Below are 21,896 nucleotides of genomic sequence, written 5' to 3' on the forward strand. Positions count from 1 at the left end.
GGCATCGTTTATGCTCAGTCAACTCCAACTCTTTATTCCCCACAAGAAATTTGGAAAACTTTAAACATAGGAAAAGGAATTAAAAGACCCCTTAGCTTTTCGTTTCCTAGGTAGCACTTGTTTTCTACTTTATACCACCCTACAGGAATAGAGGTACAAAGTTAAAGGCTATTAAAATAATAATGGAAGATGATACTTGCATATTCTTTGTTTTCAAAGTCAGATTTTAAGAAAATTTTCAAAGATTTGAAATGTGAAGAACCTTGTCATACTGTCCTAGTCACAGGTTTGGTACAGGCTCTGGGAAAGAGCACCTACATTGTGTGCAGAAAGCCATCAGCATCAGGGCTGATAAAAGGTCAAATGTGTTAATGAAATATTTGCTCATCTCTGCCTGGAGTCAAAAGGGCAGATTCTGGGATGGAAGGAATTAAAATCCATGTCTCTGCACTGTGCAGGGTAGCTGTTCTTAGAGGCTGAGCTGTTTCGCTGGTGTTTTAGGCAATAAGCCATGATGTGGCTATTTTTGCCTCTGTCTCTGGGAAGATTTTGTTATCGTGGAGCAGGGCGGCCCCTTGGCAGTTCCTGTAGTAAATCTGATGTGAGGTGATAGGTAAAGCTGGGCAGTGCTGTGGCTCCTGCAGACAAGGTCTTGCTCTTAGATGTGCACAGGCATTTTTAAATATTTTTTTTCCAGCCTGTTGTGAGGGAACACCTTTCCTAATTTTAATTCTTATAAAAGCAGGCCTGAGGAACAGCACCGTGTTGGCCATCACTGGCTGCAGTGGCAGCTTGGCAGGAAACCCAGGGGCCAAACACAATCCAGCCAGGGCAACCCTCACTGCTCCCCGTGGAGGTCTTGGGGGCTGGCAGGGTTTGTAATGACTCGGGGGTGAGACTTCAACAAACCTAATAAAAAATGTTGCAGATCACAAAAGGTAGTGCTAAAAATGTTTGAGCAAAGACATGAGCACAGCTTGGTGTGCAAGGCAGGACCTGCCAGCGCGTCACTTGGCTCTGGCTGTGCTGGCTGCTTCCTGGAGGGCAGAAAAGCGGCTATTTTATGTTCCCCCGAACCAAATTGGATTAAAACCAGGTAATGCAGCAAATGAAACAAGCAGCTTAAGCTGAACTTTGTTATGCTGAGGTAGCCAGAGCCTCCCTGTAGGATTTCACTTAGTTCTCCTTTTTGATTTGCAAAGAGAGGTGGCAAGATTTTTCTGCTAACGTAGATGAGCAGGTTTTCTACCAAGGCAGTAAACGCCTTAGTGGACCTGGCTTTCTGCTGGTTTATGAAGGAGAGAGAATGAGGAAAAGGTGTTCAGGGAGAAGGAAGAGGAGAGGGGGAAAACACAGGAACGAGCAAGGAAAAACTAGTTTTCTGTTGGGTTTGATTTGCATCACGTACCAGAACTAGTAAATGTGAAAGAACAGATTTCACTGCCAAGACAAGGAGGGAGAAAGGGGCAAGGCCTCCCCTGCTGGGATGTACTTTCAACTTTTTAGTAGCAAATCTGCAGTAAAGGCTTTTCCCAACTAAAATGTGAATTAGTTGAGAGCTCAGACACCCTGTGAGTCCAGCTGCATCCCTAAATGTTGTGGAGTTGCCCACAAAATCAAGCAGAGGGGTCACAGCACCTCGGCAGCAGGACTGACCCTCCGCTGAGCTGCTGTTGTTCCCTGTGAGCGCTCTCGGCCTGCAAAGTCAAGCATGTTGGTGTGAACAGTGTTCATCACTTAAGATAACAATATTGATCATCATTTATTTATATTTGTGATAGTTAAAGATATTTAGAGATGCTGTTGAGAGGCAGAAATGCCTTGTGTTCACGGTACTTCTCTTTGCTAAAGGAGATGGGCTGTGTCAGAGCTGCAGATGCCCTGGCGTGATGCAGTGCTGGGTGCTGCTACCTGTGCTCTGGTACAGGAGAGTTCACTGATACAGTCTTGGAGCCTCAGCAGCATCCCTTGAGGACACCAAGGGAATGTGGCATGTTGCTCCTTTCCCACCTCTTGCCAAATAGTGCCTCTAAGTAGCAAAAAAAAAATGGAGGAGTTTGGGCAACTATGCCTTAGACTTCTCATCTAATCCTTGGGACAAATGTAGGAGGTGAAAGGCAACGTCCAGCCTGTGCTGGTTAAGAGAAAAAATGCCTTGAAAAAATTGCCTCATATTCAGTGATTATCCCACTAAGTGAAGTGTAATTAACTTGAGGATCCAGGGGGTTTAGTCTCACATCAAGTCCAATTTGGAGCTCACACTAGTGTCAGAGAGGGTAGAAGGGGGAGCGAGCCCCCGCACTTCCGATAGCATCATGCTGGGAGCAACTCTGTGTGCTTGGGAAGGCAGAAGCAGGATTGGGAAAGAATTGTGTCAGGTTGGAGGAAGGGTTGGAAAATTGCCCTTTTTTTTTTTTTTTGTAAAGGTAGGTGCTAACTGCAACACAGAGCTGCATAAATATTGGCAGAGCAACAGGCTCTGCAGGAATGACCTGGGGCTTCTGATGCTTCACGAAGCAAAGATGCGTCAACAGCATGGCTCTTCTGTGAAAAACACAAATGTCACATCAGGCTAGATGAAGAGTTGTGTGTAAGAGACACCAAGTTCCCCTTGCGCCTGACATTCACAAGGTTCTAGCTGGAATGTAGTCGCCTGTTTGTCCACAGCTTCCTCGGAAGCTAAATACTGCTGTGGCCCTGTGGTTATTTCTCAACACGGATGAGCAACGGTGCTGCAGGACTCTTGTTGGAGCGAATAAGGACTCAGCAAAACAAGTTGATTCAATGTGAATCACGCTAAAGCCATTTATTACAGAAACAAGCCCCCTTATATATGCAACTATATTCTAATCACGCGTCCACGCTCCAAGCATGGATTTGCTAAATGAGTATCGTGGGCTGTCCGTGCGCTGGAGTCTCACTGATGATACGTCCGATGATTCACGCCACGCCAGGACCCCGGTGATTGTGGAACGCCCCTCTTTCTCACAGCAGATTCTGTTCTCAGCTTCCCGAAGCGGCCTTGAGATTCCTTTGAGCCAGACTAATTCATCAACAAAGTCTTTATCTACCAAAACCCCCTCCACAGACTCTGACCTACGAGAGAAACTGAAACAAAGTGGGGCTGAACTTGTGCATGTTGTGCAAATAAAACACTAAACTCCAGGCTAGTGTTGCTGCCTTAGCCATCAAGAAAAAGCGCTGAATGGTGATGGTAACGAAGCACTGGACTAGGTTCTCTGCAACAGCATTTATTGGTGGAGATGCTCACCAGTTGGGAAAGGCAGCGCTGAATTTTGGGGGACCCATAGCATTGGAGCGGGGCAGCTGAGCCAGTCTGCGTGCAAGGGAGAGGGCCTCAGCGCGCTGCCTTGGGGCTGTGCTGAGATTCGGAGCGGTGCCTGTGGCCACATGGGAGCCAAGTGCTCTGTAACCAATTAAAAACTGGAGCAGCTCCTCTGCCTGGACTGAGGAAGAGCTTTTCTTCTCCCTGAAGCGGTGAGATTGAGGGTGAGGATGCTCCAAAAAGGAGCAAGGGCATCCCAGCAGCTCAGCTCACCCCTCCCTCGGTCTGCAGAGCTGGGGCTACATAAATGCATTTTATTGCTTGAAACGGTGAGACTAAAATGTGCCGCCTCCTACAAAAGCAGACAACTGCAAGTGCTTAATGCAGCACCCAGGGTCTGAGAGCCTTCCTGGTAAAGAGCCTTCCTGGTAAAACACTTAAAATGTGGCAATAAGGGAATTTCCACCAAGCCTGTGCCAAGGGAGAGAGGCCACAGTTGCCATGAGTTGCTGGGGTTATTGCACAGGAAAGATGTTGCTATGTGCAAAGAAATACCTCTTCCTTGTTTAACTTGCTGCACGGTGAGTGTCTGGCTCTCTTTGTGAAATGCTTATTTAATGGCGGATGCCATGGGATGATAAAATCCGAGGTTAGGAGGTTTCCTTTGAGCACAGGATGCTTGACAGAAGGACATGGGCTGCTTGTCAAAAAATGAGTCTCGGGAGAGCTCCCAAGGGTGTGGGAAGAAGGGACTTGCAGCCCAGCTCTGCTGCTCCCCTCCATCCTCATCCTGTGACGGATGGATGAGCGGAGCCAGCTCTTGCATTGGGCGAGCTCTTCAAATAACTTCCACCAAGCCAAATGGGCTGCCAAGCGCGGGCTGGATTTCGCTGGCTTTTGTTCTTAAGTGTTCCCAGCTGTGTGGCCCCTGGGTGCCAGCACAAAGCGACTTTGCCAAGCGCCGTGTCCCAGCGTGACACTCAAATGCAAGAAGCACAGGGACTTTGCCAGCTGACCCCTCTCCTGCCCTTGTCTCCACCTGGACTAGGTGGGCTCCAGCTTGCTCACGGTGTCCCACCACTGCCACCAACCCAGCACCCACACAGCCAGTGATTTTACTGTGAAATTCAGAAGTCTGGCTGCCAGGCTGGAGGGCTCACGCCATTACCCAAACACTGTTCCGCTGGAGGCTGCGCAATTGCAGACCCCGCTTTTACATGATCCGTCACCAAATTCAGCATCCGTCTCCCCCTCGGTGCCCTAGGAGGAGCTTGGATAGCCCGTGTACAATGGGATCAGCTGTTGTAGATCCTGCTGTGAGGACAAGATCTCTCTTACAGGACCGCCCCTCTCTCTCCATGCCCATGCAGACAGCCCAGAGCCACAGCTGAGCACAACGCGCCAAATCCCAGCCCCGAAACAGCAACCCCTGCTCTGGCCACCATTCTTCATAGCTTTTCCTATATCCCCCATCACTGGGGCAGCCAAGAACTTCTCAGGCTTTTAGTGACTCTCCCCAATGCCCCCCTGAGGGGTGCAGCACCACAAGCTCCATTTCACGAACGGGAAATCAGAGATTTAGGACAAACAGGGCAAAAACTGGCCACAGTTTCTGGATACCCAGGGAGGTGCAGAGCCAGGCTGAGCATGTCCCCGGGCACAGCTCCTCCAGTCCCCTGCTACTAGTGCTGGCCCAGCAGTTCGGTAAGTGCTGCCCTGAGTGACTGACGGGCTGTGTGAAGCACTGCAGGGCTGCCATGGCTCCGTGGACTTTAATGGCGCCTCAGGCTCATGAGGCGACGACAGGCAGGGCGGGGCCATAGCGCGAGCGCTGAGGGCGGGAACAGAGCAAACCACGCCCCCTCCCCCAAAGGGGCGTGGGCGAACGAGGGGGCGCGGCGCGGTGACATCACCGGAGCGCTGATTTGCATACGGCGTGCGTGCCGCTGGGTGGGCGGGCGGTCGCGCCGGAGGTGGCGGATTCAAGATGGCGCCGTGCGGACGTGTCCGGAGCCGCTGTCCGGGCCCGGCGCTCCTCCTGCTCCTGGCGCTGGCGGCGCGGCCGGCGGCGGGGGGCCCTCCTCCCGTGGGCCCCGCCGGTGGTGCCAGTCTGGGCTTAGGGGGGCAGCAGGCGGTTGGGCCGGGCGCGGCGGGCCCGCGGGTTCCCCGCGGCGGCGGCGGTTCGGGCAGCGGGTGGAAGCTGTCGGAGGAGGCGGTGTGCCGGGAGGACGTGGTGCGGCTCTGTTCCAAGCACAGCTGGGCCAACAACCTCGCCGTTCTCGAGTGCCTGCAGGACGTCCGCGAGGTGAGGGCCGGACGCCCCGCCGGGCCGGGCCTACCCGGCGGCGAACAAAGAGCGGGGCCCCGCGCCGCCCGCGCCCCTCGGCCCCGCCGCTCCTCGGGGCAGCGAGCGCGGCCCGGGCCGCCGCTCCTTGTTTACCTCACGATTTTTGCTTCTAAAAGCGGGGTTTGTGTGCAGGCCGGCGCCGGCCGCGCTTCCCGCGCTGCGCCCCCGCCGCTGTGGAGCTCGCGGTGAGGGGGACGGGGCGGGCGGGGCCCCGGGAGAGGAGCCGCTTTTCCTGCCGACACCCCCTGTTTGCACCTCGGGCTCTGGGCTGCCACCCCTCGCATCGCCCTCCGGGGAGGGAGAGCTCTCGATGGGGTGGCTTTATTTGGGCTTTGGTGCATTACACGGTCATTATTTCTGAGGAGAGGTGCTTTGCTGGTAGCATCAGCGACCTGAGAAGACTTTAATCTTTCAGGCTCCGATTCTTACCTTTGCGTAGAGCTCAACTGCAGAGGTGGCTGGTTTCCAGTGGTTTATCAAACTAGAAACGTAATCTTTAGACCTGGTTTAGTTTATGTTAGGAGGGTTGGCTGGGCAGTCTGCTGTTCTCAAGCATCTGTTGTGAGTGGTTTAAGTCTAGCTCAAGAAAAAACTGAGGTGGCACCTCAGAGTCTTCTCTAGCCTGATCTTTTCATTCATTCCTCGATGTTTCGTGCTCAGTTTGAAGAAGGGGGAAGTGTTTTTGGTGTTGAGGTCTGTTTAGTTTTTGGCTTCTCTGCTGTGAAGTCCAGGAGTGTCAGGCTGGGTCAGTTTTCATGTTGTTTTATCAAGTGGAAATAAAGTCAGGAAAACCCTGTGCTCATTTCTCATCCGCTATTGCAGAGACAGCAGATGGCAGTGACTTAATGGTTACTCTCATCAGGGGGAGTCTTGGACCAATAAGTGTCACTGATTACTTCCTGGCTTAAAATGCACAATTAATTTAGGTTTGTTTTTTTTTTAATGTAACTTTATGTTTTAATTTTGGAGAGGTAGCTTAGTTATGGCAGAAGGTGGCTCAGAAGCTACAAACCTGCCAAAAAGGCGAGCTCTTGTTCCTTTCTTTCCAGTTGTGTGGCCCCTCCCTTCTCTTTTCGTAGTTCCAGCGCTTATTGGTTTTCTGCCATTTTAGCGAAGTGAACCTTTTTATCATCTAATTTATCAGCTTTCTACTGCAATAGTTTTATTGTTGTAGTGGGAGAGGCGGTGAGTGCAGGGCTAGGACACGGGTGTGCAGGGAGAAGCAAAATATGAAGGGATACATCGCATCACACTTTATTTTCAGCAAGTACAAGCCCTGAAGTTGGTTCTGCATATCTTATGAAAACTCCACTCTCTTTTGAATGATATGTCTTGCCTGTGGTTTTCTACGATTTACCTTTTCCCCTTTCAAAGCCAGTTTTGTTGTCAGTAGCTTGCTGGCTGTTGGTCTTGTCTAGCTGCAGTGCTGTTTGATATCCTGTGCCAAAGGTGAATCTTCTCCTGGGTGACATCCCAGGCATTGGTGGGGCATCTTGGGGTCGTTTTGGGTTGAGTTTTCTCTCAGAAGGTGCCTTGTCCTTATTTGTCTGTCAGCCTGTAAAGAGGACTGTCAGCTGGTCTTTGGCTCAACAGTTCTCATGCTGTAACGCAGATGTGATGGGCTGGATCCTGACGTAAAAGTGACTTCCCAGAGTGCTGCTCTGAGAAATGAATTAAAATAATTGACTTGTGTGTATCCCTGCTTTTTAACTCTTGATATTTAGACCGTGAGTAAAAGTCATTAATTGTAAACATCAAGTGGCACATCAGGTGGCAGGGAAAGGGTCAGATATTGTCTCAGATGTTACCTTTGCATTGGAGGTGGCAGCAGAGGAAATAAGTGGCATATTTACTGCTAGTGTTGTTGATATATAACTTCTAATTTTGATCCTAGAGCATCTGACAGCTTGTTTGGACAATACCAGAAAAGCGGCAATTATATTGTCAAATGGGTGGGGAACTAGTCTTAAGTCATAGGAGTCCATTTAAAAAAAAAAATCGGGCTACAGTAAATGAAAGATTTGAGGGAGCTGCTGTGTGTGTGATAGTATCGGTGAGGACAGTATTTGGACATTGCTTTACTACAAGTACCAGGTAAGATTTTTAGATGCAGTTAGGCTGCAGAAGCAGAATTTTTCCATAGGTGTTTAAGATTATTTTACTCTTCTCATAAGAAATATTCCTCTAAAGCAAAGAAACTTTCAGTTTGAAACTGAGAACATTACTGTTAAGATTATCCATTGATTTTTTTTTTTCTTCTTTTTAATGTGACATAGAAAAGCTAGGACACTTTTCAATTAGAATAACGAGGGGAAACAACTACTTGAAACATCCCTTTTGAGTCCATAAAGCATAGAGAAAAACAAAGATGTGCCTGTTTGGTTAGGCAGTTTGAATGTGGCCACATTATTTCAGTATCTGCTGTTTCGTTACCATGGATGTCTTTAAGTCTTTCGTTGCTTTTGCAGGTAGTTCTCCTGAATCTAAAGAAACAGGAGTACTGAGTCTGTGGTTGACTGGTACAGGAGCCTAGAAATGTTGAGAAAAGCTGTTTAACAGAAGTATTCAGCAAAGAATAGCTTGAAACAAAAGAAAACAGTTAAAGAAAAAAAAAAACCAAACAAATGAAAACCCCAACCAACGAAAATCCACCAATTCACATCTCTCCCCCCACACCCCCCCGCCTTAAAACCCAGAATCATAAATTTTAAAGTTTTACTTCTGAGGGGTTACTTGTAGACTGTCAATTTGAAATATTATCAACACGAAGTCAGTGAAGTTCTTGATTGACATAATGCAGAGTTGGCTTCTGCAGGTGCAGAACTCTGCTGCATTTCAGGATGTTGAGCCGTTTGAAAGATAGAAATCAAGAGACTATTGTGCTTTTCTGCTTTCCTTTCATAGTAGGAGAATGGGAAGGATGCTCCTTAATTGGAAGAGGTAGTGGTTAGAGGTAGTCAGCTTCAACTTCTTTGACTATAATCAGAAAATAGAATGAAAGGCATGTTTTGATGTGTTTTCCAGGTGAATTAGTTTCATTCTAGTTAAAATCATTTCTGCACTGGATACGTTGCTGTTTTGAGGGACTTACGTTTTGTCATCAACTCTTTAATTGTTACCCAAATAACTTCATGCCAAGATATAAAAAGAGCAGAATGGAGTGGTGTTGGCTTCTGTTTTTCAAAAATGTGTTTTAGAGTTGTTGTTTTTTTTTTTTTAATGAAAATATTCTGGTTTCTAGCCTGTTTCTAGAGAGACTTCAGAGTTTGCATTTCACTCAGCATAGACTGCAGCCTGTAAGCCCTTTTTTATGGGCTCCCTATTAAACTCATTTTCATGGTGGTTATAGTATAAATAAACCCATTAAATATTAATAGGTTTGCTAGGTAAAAATTTTTCATGATTAATGATGATTTGCATTTAAAGCATGACTGAGTTGTTGAATTTGAGGTAGGAAACATTAGCAGGTATGAAAATATCTTAACCAGTGTAGCTCTGTTAGCTGGCTTATTAGTGAAGCGTAATTTTGCTGTTAAAACATACGTTAGATCTGATTAATCCATGAATTAACTTGATGTCGTAATTGTTAAACTTTACTTGTATTGTGCTTGTAAAGATTATGTAATATTTAAAAAAAATATATCTATTATATGAAGTTAATGCTGCAGAAGGGTAAATAATTTTTCTAAGATCAAACGATCATGGTTAGGTTGGGATTAGAGATCGAAGTTCTGCCCTCCTGCTATTTTCTTCACCCTGAATGGTTCTGTTTCTTTGGTAGCACCTTTATGGCAGGAACAGTATAATTGAGCCTGAATGCTCTGCTCTCTGGGAAGAGTAAGACTCTCCTGATGTTGAGGATTGGGTTAGGAACAAAACAAGTTAATCTTAAAAGCTGTATATTTTAATAATAGTATTTTTTTTTTCCCAGATGCGTAGTCACTGTAAAAAGCCAAGAAATTAATTTGCTGTGACTTACAGACTAGGAAGCTTGTCACATTTGGCAGGTTTGGAACTGACATGTTTCTTCCATATAAATGTTTTGTTCTTTGCCCTGTGTGTACCTGAGCTCCCTAAGTGGTCTGATAAAATAGTGCCAGTGAAATTACCCATGTTTTAAACTTAGAGATGGAAAAGAGAAACCAGACAGTAATGAATGCTTGGAGTCTTCATCTCTTTTGGTAATGCTGTAGTTGCAGGAGAGGTCAGATGTGCTCAGTCCCTGTACTTGTTCTCTAATTTTTGTACTTTCTTGATACAGGAATTGGACCTGTGAAGGCCTCCCTGGAGTTTTTTGGTTGCACTGAGGTGCATAAGTGTGATCTGTCACAGTAGCTCGATTTATTTTATTTTTTTCCATTTTTATCTCCGCAATTTATTGAGTTGAAGGGTGAAGGTTTTGTTTTGACTCAACATGTGACGTTATCTCATATTTGAGCAGCTCCTCTGTGTTATTTCCATCTCTCACAGTTTTCCGTGTACAAGTGGAGCCTGGCATTTGAAGTGCCTTTTTTGAGATGTCTGGGGTGTGGCAGCAAATGACTGTCCAGAGCTGTAAGTAATTGAGGTCTGTGGATTAAACATAGCACAGGAGTGGGCTAGTTTTTAGGAAACAGTAAAGTGTCTTCACTGTTTGTAAGTTGACCACCTCCTTCAGTGTTTATGTTTTGCTTTTGTCACATGAAACCTCCAGGCATTCTCCTCGGCTTTCAGGCAAGCTCTTTTGAATGCGAATGGCCTGGCCGGTTTCTCAGGGTAGTAAGTATGTAGTTGTGGGTAGGAGGCTGTTCTGGTTCTCTAATCGTCACTCTTGCCACGGAGTAGGCAGTTAGTATTCCAGTGATGCTCTTACAGTGCCTACAGCATTATCATCAGGTTCAGATATCAACACGCAAAGGGATTTTTTTTAAATGCGATGATCAGAAACCTGGAAAATGTACCTTAAGCCTTGCCGAAGGCTTTGCTTACACCCTCCCTTTTTTCTAAGGGATATTGACTTGGTGAGGAGTCAAAGCCATCTGTATAGGGCAAAGGAGTTAAGGAACTCTTACATCCTTAAGGAATCAAAAACAGAAGAGAATTCTTACCTATAGTTGAAGTTGAGCTAACTGAAAGTAAAAACCTGCTGCAATTTTAAGAGATTGAGTTAATTATTGGGCTGTAACGGGATGCTAGACTCTGTGTGAATTGAAGGCGCTGCATCTGTGTTGCGAATCTCCAGATACCATTCTGTCTGAAACAGAATATAGTGAAGAATTTACAGTGGTTTGTGGCAGATGCAAATTAATTTGAATGGTCAAGACTGGTCCTTCCTGTTTCCAAAATTCATAAAATGGGAGATAGAGCCACCCAAGTCAATGGAAGGGAATGGCTGGACCTAGGAGGCAGTGACTGAGAAGATTAAGGTTTGAAAAAACCGTATAAGCAACAACAAATGCAAATGATGGAGACAAGGCTGAAGCTTTTTCTCCTGAGGCTTGGCTTCTTAACTGAGATTAGTCACATTTTTATTCTGAAGTTCTTGTTTTTCCTTGTATTCAGACAGCGTAAGCCAAATTTCATCCTGACTTTTGTAGTTGTCTTAAAGTAAAATTCTAAATACACCTAAATCTCATTTGTGTGTGGGTTATTTACTTTGGCATCAGCCTCTGGCTTTGTCTTAGGATGTAGCACTATTTACAAGTATCCTTTTTTGTCATGCTAAAGCCTTGTGTGAGCTGACTAGAGGGTGAGATGGTCTCTCTCCTGCTAGGTCTTGGGCTTAATGTCTTGTGAACAGAGCTTTAAGCACAGGTTCTTAATTCTCCATATCCTTAGTGATCTTAATGGTCATTGAGCTTCTTATCAGAGAGTGTCATTTTTGTGGGGCGAGGGTTTTTTCTTTTTTAGTTTTGTGCTGTTCTTGGCATGCTGATACTTGTGGTAGCTGGTTATGCATCAGTTGGGCCTGTGCAGTTTGGTTTAATAAAAGGGATTATGTTACAAGTCTGTTTCCTCTAGCGAGCTGGCGCTGCTGGCCTGCTGTGACTCGGAATACCAAGGAGAAAAGCATCGGAAATACAAGGGGCCAAGTGAAGTTTGATGCAGGCTGCCCAGGCTGAGCTTGGCTCAGGATGAACAGAGAAAGCTGTGTTGTGCACAGGTCTGGTTCTGGGAAGGTGATTTACTGAGCCAAACAGCTGACTGTTTTGAAAAGCAGAGACTCGGTCTGCATGACAGCAGAGACAGGTACTGCTAGATTGTGTTTTCCCTACTTGCATCTGCTTCTTCTACTGAAGGAAAGGAGATCTCTCCAGCTCTGATGCTGCTCTGGGTTGTCATGGTTGGAATGGAATGATGTGAGGAAAGATTAGGCAAATCATGTTCCATCTTTATTCTCTAGTATAACGTCTAGACGTTACAGTGTAGCTTTCATGCATGGGAGCACCACTTTCTCTGACTCTAGTTTTGGTCTTTGGAAAATGTATGCTTACTTTTGAAAAAGCTTTGCAGTTACTCTTCCTAATAATAAATCCAAAAGAACTGGATGAATGAAATGTTTAAATAATTGCTTTTTTATTTGAAATATTGTGTCCAAATAGCTCTTTTTATCTTCTGACCGATTTAGTTTGAAGATCTGTGAAGTTGATTGCTATGGTACTAAAAAATTCATTTCTGTTACCTGGTAATTTTTTGTCATCATGTGATAGTTTCATTTTCTGGTTGTTCAGTTTATCCGTATCCATAGCAGTGTGTTAGGTGAGGAACAGAGATCCTCCCTTCCTCAGGTGCCAAACATAATTGCAGCCTTTCTTCATGAAGACAGTAGATGAAAACCCAAACTGTTCCACTCCCGAGCAGAGGTGGCATTTATACAAACTGTCTCCTGGCACACTGGTGTCTCAGTGTTTGCACTTCAGACCTGAGGAATTTCCTTCAGTACTTAGAGAGGAGTCTTGTTTCAATGCTGTCGTTTTGGGAGCGAACTGCCTGAGTTTATTTTATTTTCTCCTTTGGATTAATGTATCTTGTAGTTCTTTCAGCTCTGTGAGCTTAGATTTCACACGTTTGCATTAGAAGACGTTACTTGGGTTTTGATGTCTGAAATTTTGCCTTAACTCAAACTGTACATTTGACATCTTTGCTATTGTCAGTGCTGTGGCTTAAGACTAAAGGTACATATCTAATGCTTCTTTTGCCAGGTAACAACATAGGGGCAAACAAATATAAGTCATGCAGAACACGAATGTTCATTTGCTGCATTTGTTGTTCATTGCATCTTTTCTTAAACAGTGCATAAGAACGGCTGCAGTGACAAAAAGGTAATATTTAATGTAATAAGTATTTGTGATTTCTGTACATGCCTGGAGTATTTTACTCTTTTGAAGTTAGTGGTAGAACTGGGCTCTTCTGTGGAAAAACTTCTAGTTTCCTTATTTGGTTCTCTGGAGTTTTGAGTCTCTTCTAGAGAACACAGCTGGTTATGTTGATATAATTAAGAACTTACATGTAACAGGGTAGGTTAATTACAAATAGCTGCTGCAGCCCAGCTGTGCAAAATCATTCAGGCAAATGTGCTGCCTTTTGTTCAAATCATAATGCCTGTTTTAATCTGGTGGCAAGTTTGCTGTCTAGATCTCTTGAATCTTAATAAGAGGCTCACCAGTCCTCATCATGCTGAGGAGCTTGTTAATAGGGACTTTCTTTTCTAACATGTCCTGTTAGTGCAGTGTAAAATATGTTCCACCAAATGAACTGCAAAACAAACTCGGCAGACCATGCATTCTTTTAAGTGTTGAAGTAATTGCCCTACAGAAAGTTTTGATAGAATTAAAAAAAAATAAACAAAAAACCAAACCCAACCTGCTTGGCTTGTAGACTTTCTGTAACAGTCCAGGCTTGATTTCATCTGAGTCAACTTCTGTTACACTGTTCTCAGCTGAGTTGAAATAAGATCTGGAAGAAGCTTACAGTAATCTCATTCATTATCAAATTAATTTGTTGCTGCTTTGGTGTCTGTGTGGCCTATCCACGTATGTCAGAAAATCAGAAATCTTCAAGTAAAATCACTGCAACACCACAGCTGTCATAATTTACAACATGAATTGTTTATGAGTGCAATTCTTTAACAATGTTCATGGTGATTTAAACAAATCTATATTAATATGGTCCTCCTATTGTTGAATTCAGACAGGCTAGTTTAAATCTGATATGAGGTCCTGAGTAAATGCAGGTGGAGAGAACTCTTGAGCCAGTTTTATTTGTCAAGCATTTTATGTTGCTATTCACATGTGACACTGTGGTGACCCTGCTGCTTTTTTGGTTGTTTGTTACTTTTGAACGGATGCTGTCTATGAGCACTTCATTTTTGGTGCTTTGGTACTTGAGACATGGGTGTTGCTGGGTCTCTCGCCATAGCACAGTTATCCAAACTCACAGTGACGTGTGTATTATCTTACTGAGTCTGTGGAGTCAACTCTGTGTAAGCAACACGTGTGCTGATGCCGCCTTTCCTGCAGCCAGTCTTCAGACCGAAGGTTCGGCCTGCTTTTCAGTAACATACATATGTTGCACCTTGTGTCATTAAAGTGTGGAAAAGCCTTTGAGTTGCACAATCTAGTTGGCAACCGGAACTGCGTTCTTAATGAGGAGTGTAGAACAACACACAGGAGAGTCTTTTTAGTCAGCGTGGAACTGGAGAAACTCAGTATGCTGTAAAGCCTGGTTTGAATGGGAGATTTCGTATGGCAACTGGAACGATCCATTTTTTCTGCTTAAAATAGCGAGGTGAATTTTCTGCAACTGCTTTTCAGGCAGGGATTCAATGGGATACCAGGTCAATGCTTACTGGAGGGAAGTACAGGTTACAAAACACTTAACAGCGGTTGCTGCTGGAAAACACAGAACTGTTTGAGTCACTGTCTGCAGCAGAAGTCAAAGATCTTTTGAATGTAGTAACATTGCTTATTTTTTTAACGGAAGGCTTCCAGGCAGCAATCAGCAGCCGTCTTTCCTTATTTTGTTTCTGATTAGTCACATGAAGCAACATTATTTTTTAAAGCTGAGACACCAGTTGATGGTTTAACTCTTTCCTGCATTTTATTAAACTGAGCACTGGAATGGACTCTTGTGGTGAATGCTTGTCCTGTCTCTAGGAATCCCAATGATAAGAGCTAACAGCATCATCTGGGAAGGTGTGGTACTGGGGAACATGCTTTTCCATTGGCTGAATCTCCGCTCTAAAGGTGTATGCTCATTCTAATGCTATTGTTTTAATAGCCTTAATTAGAAGTACATGTGCAAAATAGTTGTAGGAGGGATGTTCCTTGCAGAACACAAGCAAAGCCTTGCTGTGTTTTGTATTTTTGCTTCATGACCCTTTACCTCTGCTTTAGCAGGCACCGAATACACAGCAAACCATCACTGATAATAGTCTTAGCTCTGACTATCCACTATAGCAGCAGTGTATAGAGCAGACTTCCCTGGAATAACGCAGAGTTTGTTCTAGCTCAGACACTCAGCAGTGTGGCTTGAGCTTGTCCACATCAAACCTCCTTCACCTGCTACGTTGGCTTCCTTTCGATGAGCAGCTCACAGGTGAGGCTTACACAGCAGGGAAAGGTGTACAACAAGCCACAAGCGACAGGGTTTTGTTTCCTTCCCCTCCTCCAGGCATTTGTGAACTCTTCCAGCATCCTGTTGTACAAAACCATTGTCTAAGCTTGTTCTGCTGGGGAGAATACTGATGTACTTTAAATTCTTCTCTTTTTATGTCATCTCTTCCCAAAGTAATTTCCTCAAATACTTTCTTCCCTTGAGATATTCCAGTGAAATCCATCATGACTTTGTGATGCCCTCAAAGATTATTTAATAAATGTGGTTTTCTAATGTCTAATTTACTCGCTGGGCTTCACAGTGTCTTAAACTTAGAATGCTTGAAAAAGACATTTTCTGAAAACCTTTCTGGGAATACTGGAAAGCTCAGGTAGGCTGTGTGGTACTGGGGTACAACTGGGAGGAGTATTGAATTTGTGATATAACTACAAGAGAAGGTGAGAACCAGTGCTCCAGTCACTTTACTGGCTGCTTGTTAGCTCACCATAGCTGTATTATTGAGTCTGGTGTCTGAAGTGGCTTAGGACAAATGGAAAAAGGCAAAAGCCTTTCTATAGTTTAGTGTTGTACATCGTGAGTAAGTTTAAATAATATGACAGCATACTGTTTCCATCTTCAGGTGATCTCTGGTCTGTTGGGAGATGAAGTTTGATCTCTGGCTGTAATCACTTCTACACTGCCTAGTGGGATCATTAATTTGGAATTGAGATCTGTTTCAGAGATCAAGGTTTTGCCTTAGAAAAGGAAGAGCCCCTCTGTGAACCTAGTATAGAGACACTCAAGTAGAATGGTAAAAAAGGAAGATGTTAAAGCAAGGTAGTGGAGTAGCTTGTAGCCTGTTAAATATTGAAATGTTTGAAAATACTTGTATATCTTAAAAGCTTTATTGTCTCAAGGTTAAGGCAGAGTATTATTTCATATACTTTGGTTGTTCTGATCTTAAATTGAGCCGTAAGTGTGTTTCCCAACTGAACTTTTCTTTTCAGGAACCATCTAAAATAAACTTGTGGAGGCTGGCTGATAATAGAGTTCACTACCTTGGGAAACCATGTTGCTGAAAGTACTTCTGTACAACCCTTTGGTGGTTTGGCATGGTTTTCTGTAAGTTGTTTGTATGTTGCACGCTTTTCATAGCATTAAAAGCCATAAAATAAAGCGAATCAAGAGGTCATATTTGAAAAGTATCTAAAATCGAGTCTTAGAGCTGTTGAAACATTGCATATGAGTAAAATTTGGGCAATGCAAGTACAGTGCTGTTTGCTTCCATATTTGTAGAGCTGATTATTATTTTGTTTTGCCTTTCATAATAAGTTCATAAATTTGAGTCCTATGCGTTGGTAGCACTATTTTGGGTATGTTTTAATGTACATTCAGACCTGGATCCAGGACTTTAGTAAGATTCCTTCTGTGTACACTGGTGAATCTGAAACCATGTGGACAAGTGAGCTGCATGGGTTGTCAGCAGGTCAGCATAATTATAGGAAGAGATCAATGTAGATGGAGAGCTGAACAGCACAGCCATCTTCCCAGTCATGAAGCCACCTGGAGGTGAAGGGCAGGACAATGACATCAGAGTTATTCTCCTCTCTGCATCTAGAAGCTGAGGTGCTGAAGCTGAGAGGATCCAGTCTCAGGCAGGCAGTGCTCTTTGCCACTGTTTTCCTGCTGGGACTGGCTTCTTCTGGGGTACTGGAGCAGTAAGTAGGCTTGTGTTGAGCATCTGGGCATTTAGCCATCCTTAACAGTCAAGGTGGACACTCTTGCTGTTTTTTCATGTGTGGTCTTTTTTCTTTCTTTTTTTTTTTTTTAAACATGGAATTTTTAATATCCCTTATTATTCAATTGTGAAACCAAAACTTTGCTAGCTAAATAATCTTAACTCTTTCCAGGTTAAGGTACAGGAACTATTATTCTTGCTTGCCCTTGTGTGGAAAGAGCTTATTTTCTTAGAAACAGACTGTAATATTCCATGATGCTGATAAAATTACAGTATTGGCCTGATGACAGCAAATACAGTAGCTGTGTATTCAAATGATTGATTTCATAGAGAAGCAAATAAGAGGTTTCTATTAGAATCTCTTCTTGGATCGCATGGCGTATTGCTGGGATTTTGACAATGGAAGTATTTATCTTGAAGTTCAGATGTTTTTGGTTGGATGCAATAACAGTAGAAAGACACCGTCTTTTCCTGGCAGAGGTACACAATCAGGTGAATCTTTCAGAGTAGCAATGACTTGAAAAGGGTGGAAATCTTTCCTATCTTGGTGTTCCAGGTAGCAGTAGTTGTCAGTGGTCACTTCAGTAAAACACATATTGCATCTCATTCTGAGGACTGCTGCAGCTCTGGTGAAAGGGGGAGGACAACTTCTTCCACATCAATTGCCATTCCTGTAGAGTTATCCCTGTGGATAAGCTCTTAACTTGCAGCCCTGTCTGGTTTTTTTGTCTTACTGAATTGCTCACATTTGTTCTTTTCTGGGTATGGCTGTCCAAGAGAAAGGTACTGTAAATCTGACAGGTATCTGAGGTTGGTATTTTTGGCTGGACCTGGATGAGAATTGGTGTTATGGTCCTGCGTCACTTTGGGAGCTGCTGGTTAAAATAACTCTGTTTTGGTTTCCTCAGCTACAGTACTTGGCAACAGTAGAATAGTATACAGGCTGAAAGCGTGGGCGCAAAACAGCGAGTCTGTCTCTGTGCCATGAACAGAGGTGAGGTGTGGTGGTGGTTTTGTTTTTTTTTTTGGGTTTTTTTTTGTTTGTTTGTTTGTTTTTTGTTTTTGTTTTTGTTTTTTTTTTTCTTTTCAGCATTACATGTTCCATAACAGTTGAGCTTTGCCTGTATAATCTTGGGAATTAGTAGCATCTCTTACCGGTCAGCAAATTGTATATATGTTTTTAAATTAGTCTCTCAACTAGATGAGACAGCTGTGTTTGTTCTTTAAAAAAAAGTGAACACGCTTAATATTTACTGGCCAGACTTGCTGTATTGAAAGATAACAGTGCACGGGGCACGGATCAGAGTTACTTGGTGCTTTTCATCCTTTAATACTGTCTGTTGCTAGGTCTAATCCATGGAAAGGGCTTTGTGAAAAATACAGAAGAATTTCTTTTTGCCTGCAGTGTCTGAGTCTTAAAAACATTGTGTGGGACTGAAATATTGCTTCATCCTTCTTCTCAAGCAAATCTGCAACTTGTTTTAGTCCAAAAGGAACTCTAGGACTACAGGAACAGCAATATGCTGGTTTTGTACCAATATGCATGAGAGTTTCCTAAAAGAGAAGTGTGGTCTGGAGTAGGATGTTACTGCCCTGAGGAGCTTATTTGTTCTTAGATTTGCTATTCACATGCCTGGTAAATATTTGGGATTGGATTGCCCTAGGCATTCATCCTTCAGAAAACTGGAACTCTTCCTTTTAATGCGAGGGAGACCCTGAGAGCATCTGTGGAGGAGGGAAGGGGCACGGGCAGTTCATCCTCAAATTCTCTACACGATGAGTCTTGTGAAGTTTCTTGCACACAGTTACGAAATAGCACGTAATGTGCAACAAACTGTGGATCTGTTTGTGAGTGTAAGAGCCTGAGGTACATGTGCAATGGATGCTATGACTTCGGGAATATTCCAACGCTCTCTCTTACTCTTGGCTGCAAGACTGTGGACACAGGTGGTTTTATCAATGAGACTCGCCGCTTGCTGTTGAGAAGAAAGTACTCATTGAGAAAAACAACAGATAAAAGTTATCAAAATAACCTTTGGTCCCTGGAGAGCTGCCAGTAGAGTGAAGAGGGAGGCCTGTCTGTCACACTTGCATTTGAATAACATGACATGAAACAGTTCAGGATGAAGGAAGCAGGGGGACTGCACTTCTAGCCCCTCAGGCTTGCAGTGTGTTAGAGCTTGGTTGCTTCAGTAGGGAATGTGGGATCTAAATGTAAACCAAAGCATGTGTCAGGCTTGTCCAAGCTTAAGTAAATTAAGTATTGAACTAAAATTATGTATATCTCTTACATGGGTGTGTTGTAGTTGACACCTTGTTACGTATGTGTTCAGGGCCTAATTTTTTATAAGGTGTTGGAATTTTTACAAAATGTCCTAGTGAACCTATACTGAAATTTTCTTTTGGAAATATTTAACAAATTGTGAGCAATCTGTTGTTGGCTTTGTTTATTCATTGCCGTTGTTGTTTAAAAAGACTCTCCAGTTGACTTCATTTTGACTGACCGTTTACTTGCTGTTGAGGTACCCATGTCCTCTTCCGTTCTTAACCAAGCATTTTGTTTATTGTGTGTCAGGGGAAGATGACTGAAAGGTTCTAATGAACTTTTGCTGGAGAGTTTTTGTGCTTTTAGAAATGCCTTTTCTGTAAGGTCAGTGTTCCCTGGAGGTTTTCATGCATCAGCCAACCCCTGATACCCAGCTTGTGTCCTACTTTTTATGCTGTCTTTGTGTTAAAACCTCAGCAGAGTACTTCAAGGGAGAGCATGCTCTCAAAAGCCATGTTTTGCTTTATTCTGTTACGCTTTGTGATAACTCCTAGGAAGAGTGCTTTTGGGAGAGGCTTGCTGGCTAGATAAGTTTGCTTCGGGTGCTCAGTGCTCTGAGAGTCTTGGAGCTGATGAGAAAGATGCTCTAAAAGAGCACGTTAACATCCTCTTAAGAAGGTAAAACTGAGGCATGATCTTGTGATTGTGCCCTGCCTGTTATTAACATAAATCACAGTGATGGTTAATAGTTGGAGGTCTAGGCAATTGATGAAGTGGGCACTGATTTGACTTGCAGAAGCAAATTAAATCCAGGAGTACTAAGTTTTTAGCAATTGTCTTCTTCACTGGTGAAGGCTGCTGCTCCTGTGGCAGAAAAAACACTGCAGTTTTTGTACAGGGAAAGTGGGACCAGTTTTGGTGTGTTTCAGTGGTCCCTGCTCCAAATACACTCATCACTGGAGAGACTTGGACAGCGTCAGCTCATCCAGGTGAAGCCTTGGTGGCTGAAGGTGTGGGTCAAGTCCCTTTAGAGGAGCTTAATAGTAAAGTCAGGAGAAGGAAAAACTTTGGTTCCATGTAATAGAAATAAGGCAAAGACATGATGAGGCCTCAATGGGAAAAGATGTCCATAGTATGGGAAACTGGGCTTAACAGGGTTAAAGTTTTGCACCTGTGGCACATGGCTGTGTAAATGAATTCAGATTAGATATCTAGGGAGGCTAATGGAAGCATGTTTTAATGAATTCTGGCTAATTACTCTTAAGTTCTTGATCAATACCCAGGAGACCTCAAACTACTTGCAGATTGTTTTTTAAAAAACTCTTTTCTCTCTATATATATTTTAAATCTTCTGCATATAATCAAAACAACTGGAGGCAATTGGTTTGCAGAGCTCTAGTTCACCAGGGCTTTATGTATTTGGAGGCTCTTTGTAAATTAAAGCTGAAGACTTGAGCACTTGGAAATGTATTAACTGAATTTTTGATGGGAAGTGCAGATGAATAAGTGGGCTTAAGAGACCAGATAGTAGGCAAGAACATGAATTTTTGTAATAATTGTATTGAGATGTGTGGGACAATTAGTTGGGTTGTTTTTTAGTGTTGTGGGTGGTTTTTTTTTGTTGTTGTTGTTTGTTTGTTTTTTGCATTAGGGTTGGAACCCATTTCACATGCTGGTGTAGACCATACAAGGCAGATGTATGTGGTTTTATAAAGAAAAGTGTTCTCATGAATACTTGCTGGTGTATATATGTTCTTAAAATGACTTCTATCAGGGTGACCTCTTACGTTATCTCAGAAATTTGGTTTTCTCTAGAATATTGTGTATGAATTTCAGTGGACTCAACATGAATATTAAATAAAGATGTCAAGCAGGCAGCCTTACCCTTAAGGGATAAAGTACGGTCTTTAAATTGGCTTGTTTTAAGGAAGTAGGAATATGTTTAGTTGTTTCTCCTTGAGCTAATTAGCAAAACTGTATTGTGTGTTCATAGTTAGTATTTCACTGTGTGTGTGCAAATGGATAATGAATGCAAAACTGCAATCAGGCAAGGTAACTCTTCAGCAAACAGCCTGCAACACCATCTCCTTGAGTTTTGCTCGTGAATTCTTTGCAGCATTCAGTGAGAAATGCCGAGTCGGTCAGATGGCTTTTATTCTTGTGTATATTCAACCCCTTGCAGCTTCTGGTCTCTGTTGGTAGCAGCACTGATTGTATCAATGGAAAAGTAGCTGTGCAGCCTCCTTTGACTTGCATAGTGATGGAATGGGGATGCACACAAAGGCTTTAGGCAGCACACATTAATGCTGTTCCACTTGAAGGCTTGCTCTCTTCCTGTACTTTGGTGGCAAAGGGGTATGAGTAGAACCATGTGCCTTGTAAAAATAAAGTGAGGAGCCTAGTGGTCTCATAAAGGGAATCTCAAGTAGAGCATTCTCTGTATAAATGAACATCAGGTGGTGCTAACTTAAAAACACCCGCAAACCCCAAGTTGTAGGTCTTGCTGAAGATAAAAACCTTCACTGACTCCCACTGAAATGATTTAGTGGTTAATGGGCTGACTGAACAGATCCTTTGCCCAGGAGCTTTTCTGAGTTGAACCCGGTAGGCAGTCTGGGAAGTTGGTTCCTGAGGTATGAGCAATCTGCTTAAAAAGCTCTTTTATTAGACCTCAAAAATTTGTTAA

The 21,896-nt window shown here is 43.5% G+C and overlaps 2 protein-coding genes across 2 annotated transcripts in view; one reads left to right on the forward strand and one right to left on the reverse strand.

Moving 5' to 3' along the window:
• The window catches only part of COG4 (component of oligomeric golgi complex 4), a 371,279-nt gene that overhangs the window by 220,728 nt on the left and 128,655 nt on the right, over positions 1–21,896 (reverse strand). The gene's annotated exons all lie outside the window — the stretch shown is intronic.
• The window catches only part of GLG1 (golgi glycoprotein 1), a 79,175-nt gene continuing 62,521 nt past the window's right edge, over positions 5,243–21,896 (forward strand). Inside the window, exon 1 of the mRNA XM_082062919.1 lies at positions 5,243–5,591. Within this exon, the coding sequence (XP_081919045.1) occupies positions 5,274–5,591 (318 nt within the window). The 5' untranslated portion in view covers positions 5,243–5,273. The remainder of the gene's footprint in view (positions 5,592–21,896) is intronic.

The sequence above is a fragment of the Streptopelia decaocto genome (assembly GCF_964273445.1).
Source record: "Streptopelia decaocto genome assembly, chromosome: 11".
Lineage (NCBI taxonomy): Eukaryota > Metazoa > Chordata > Aves > Columbiformes > Columbidae > Streptopelia > Streptopelia decaocto.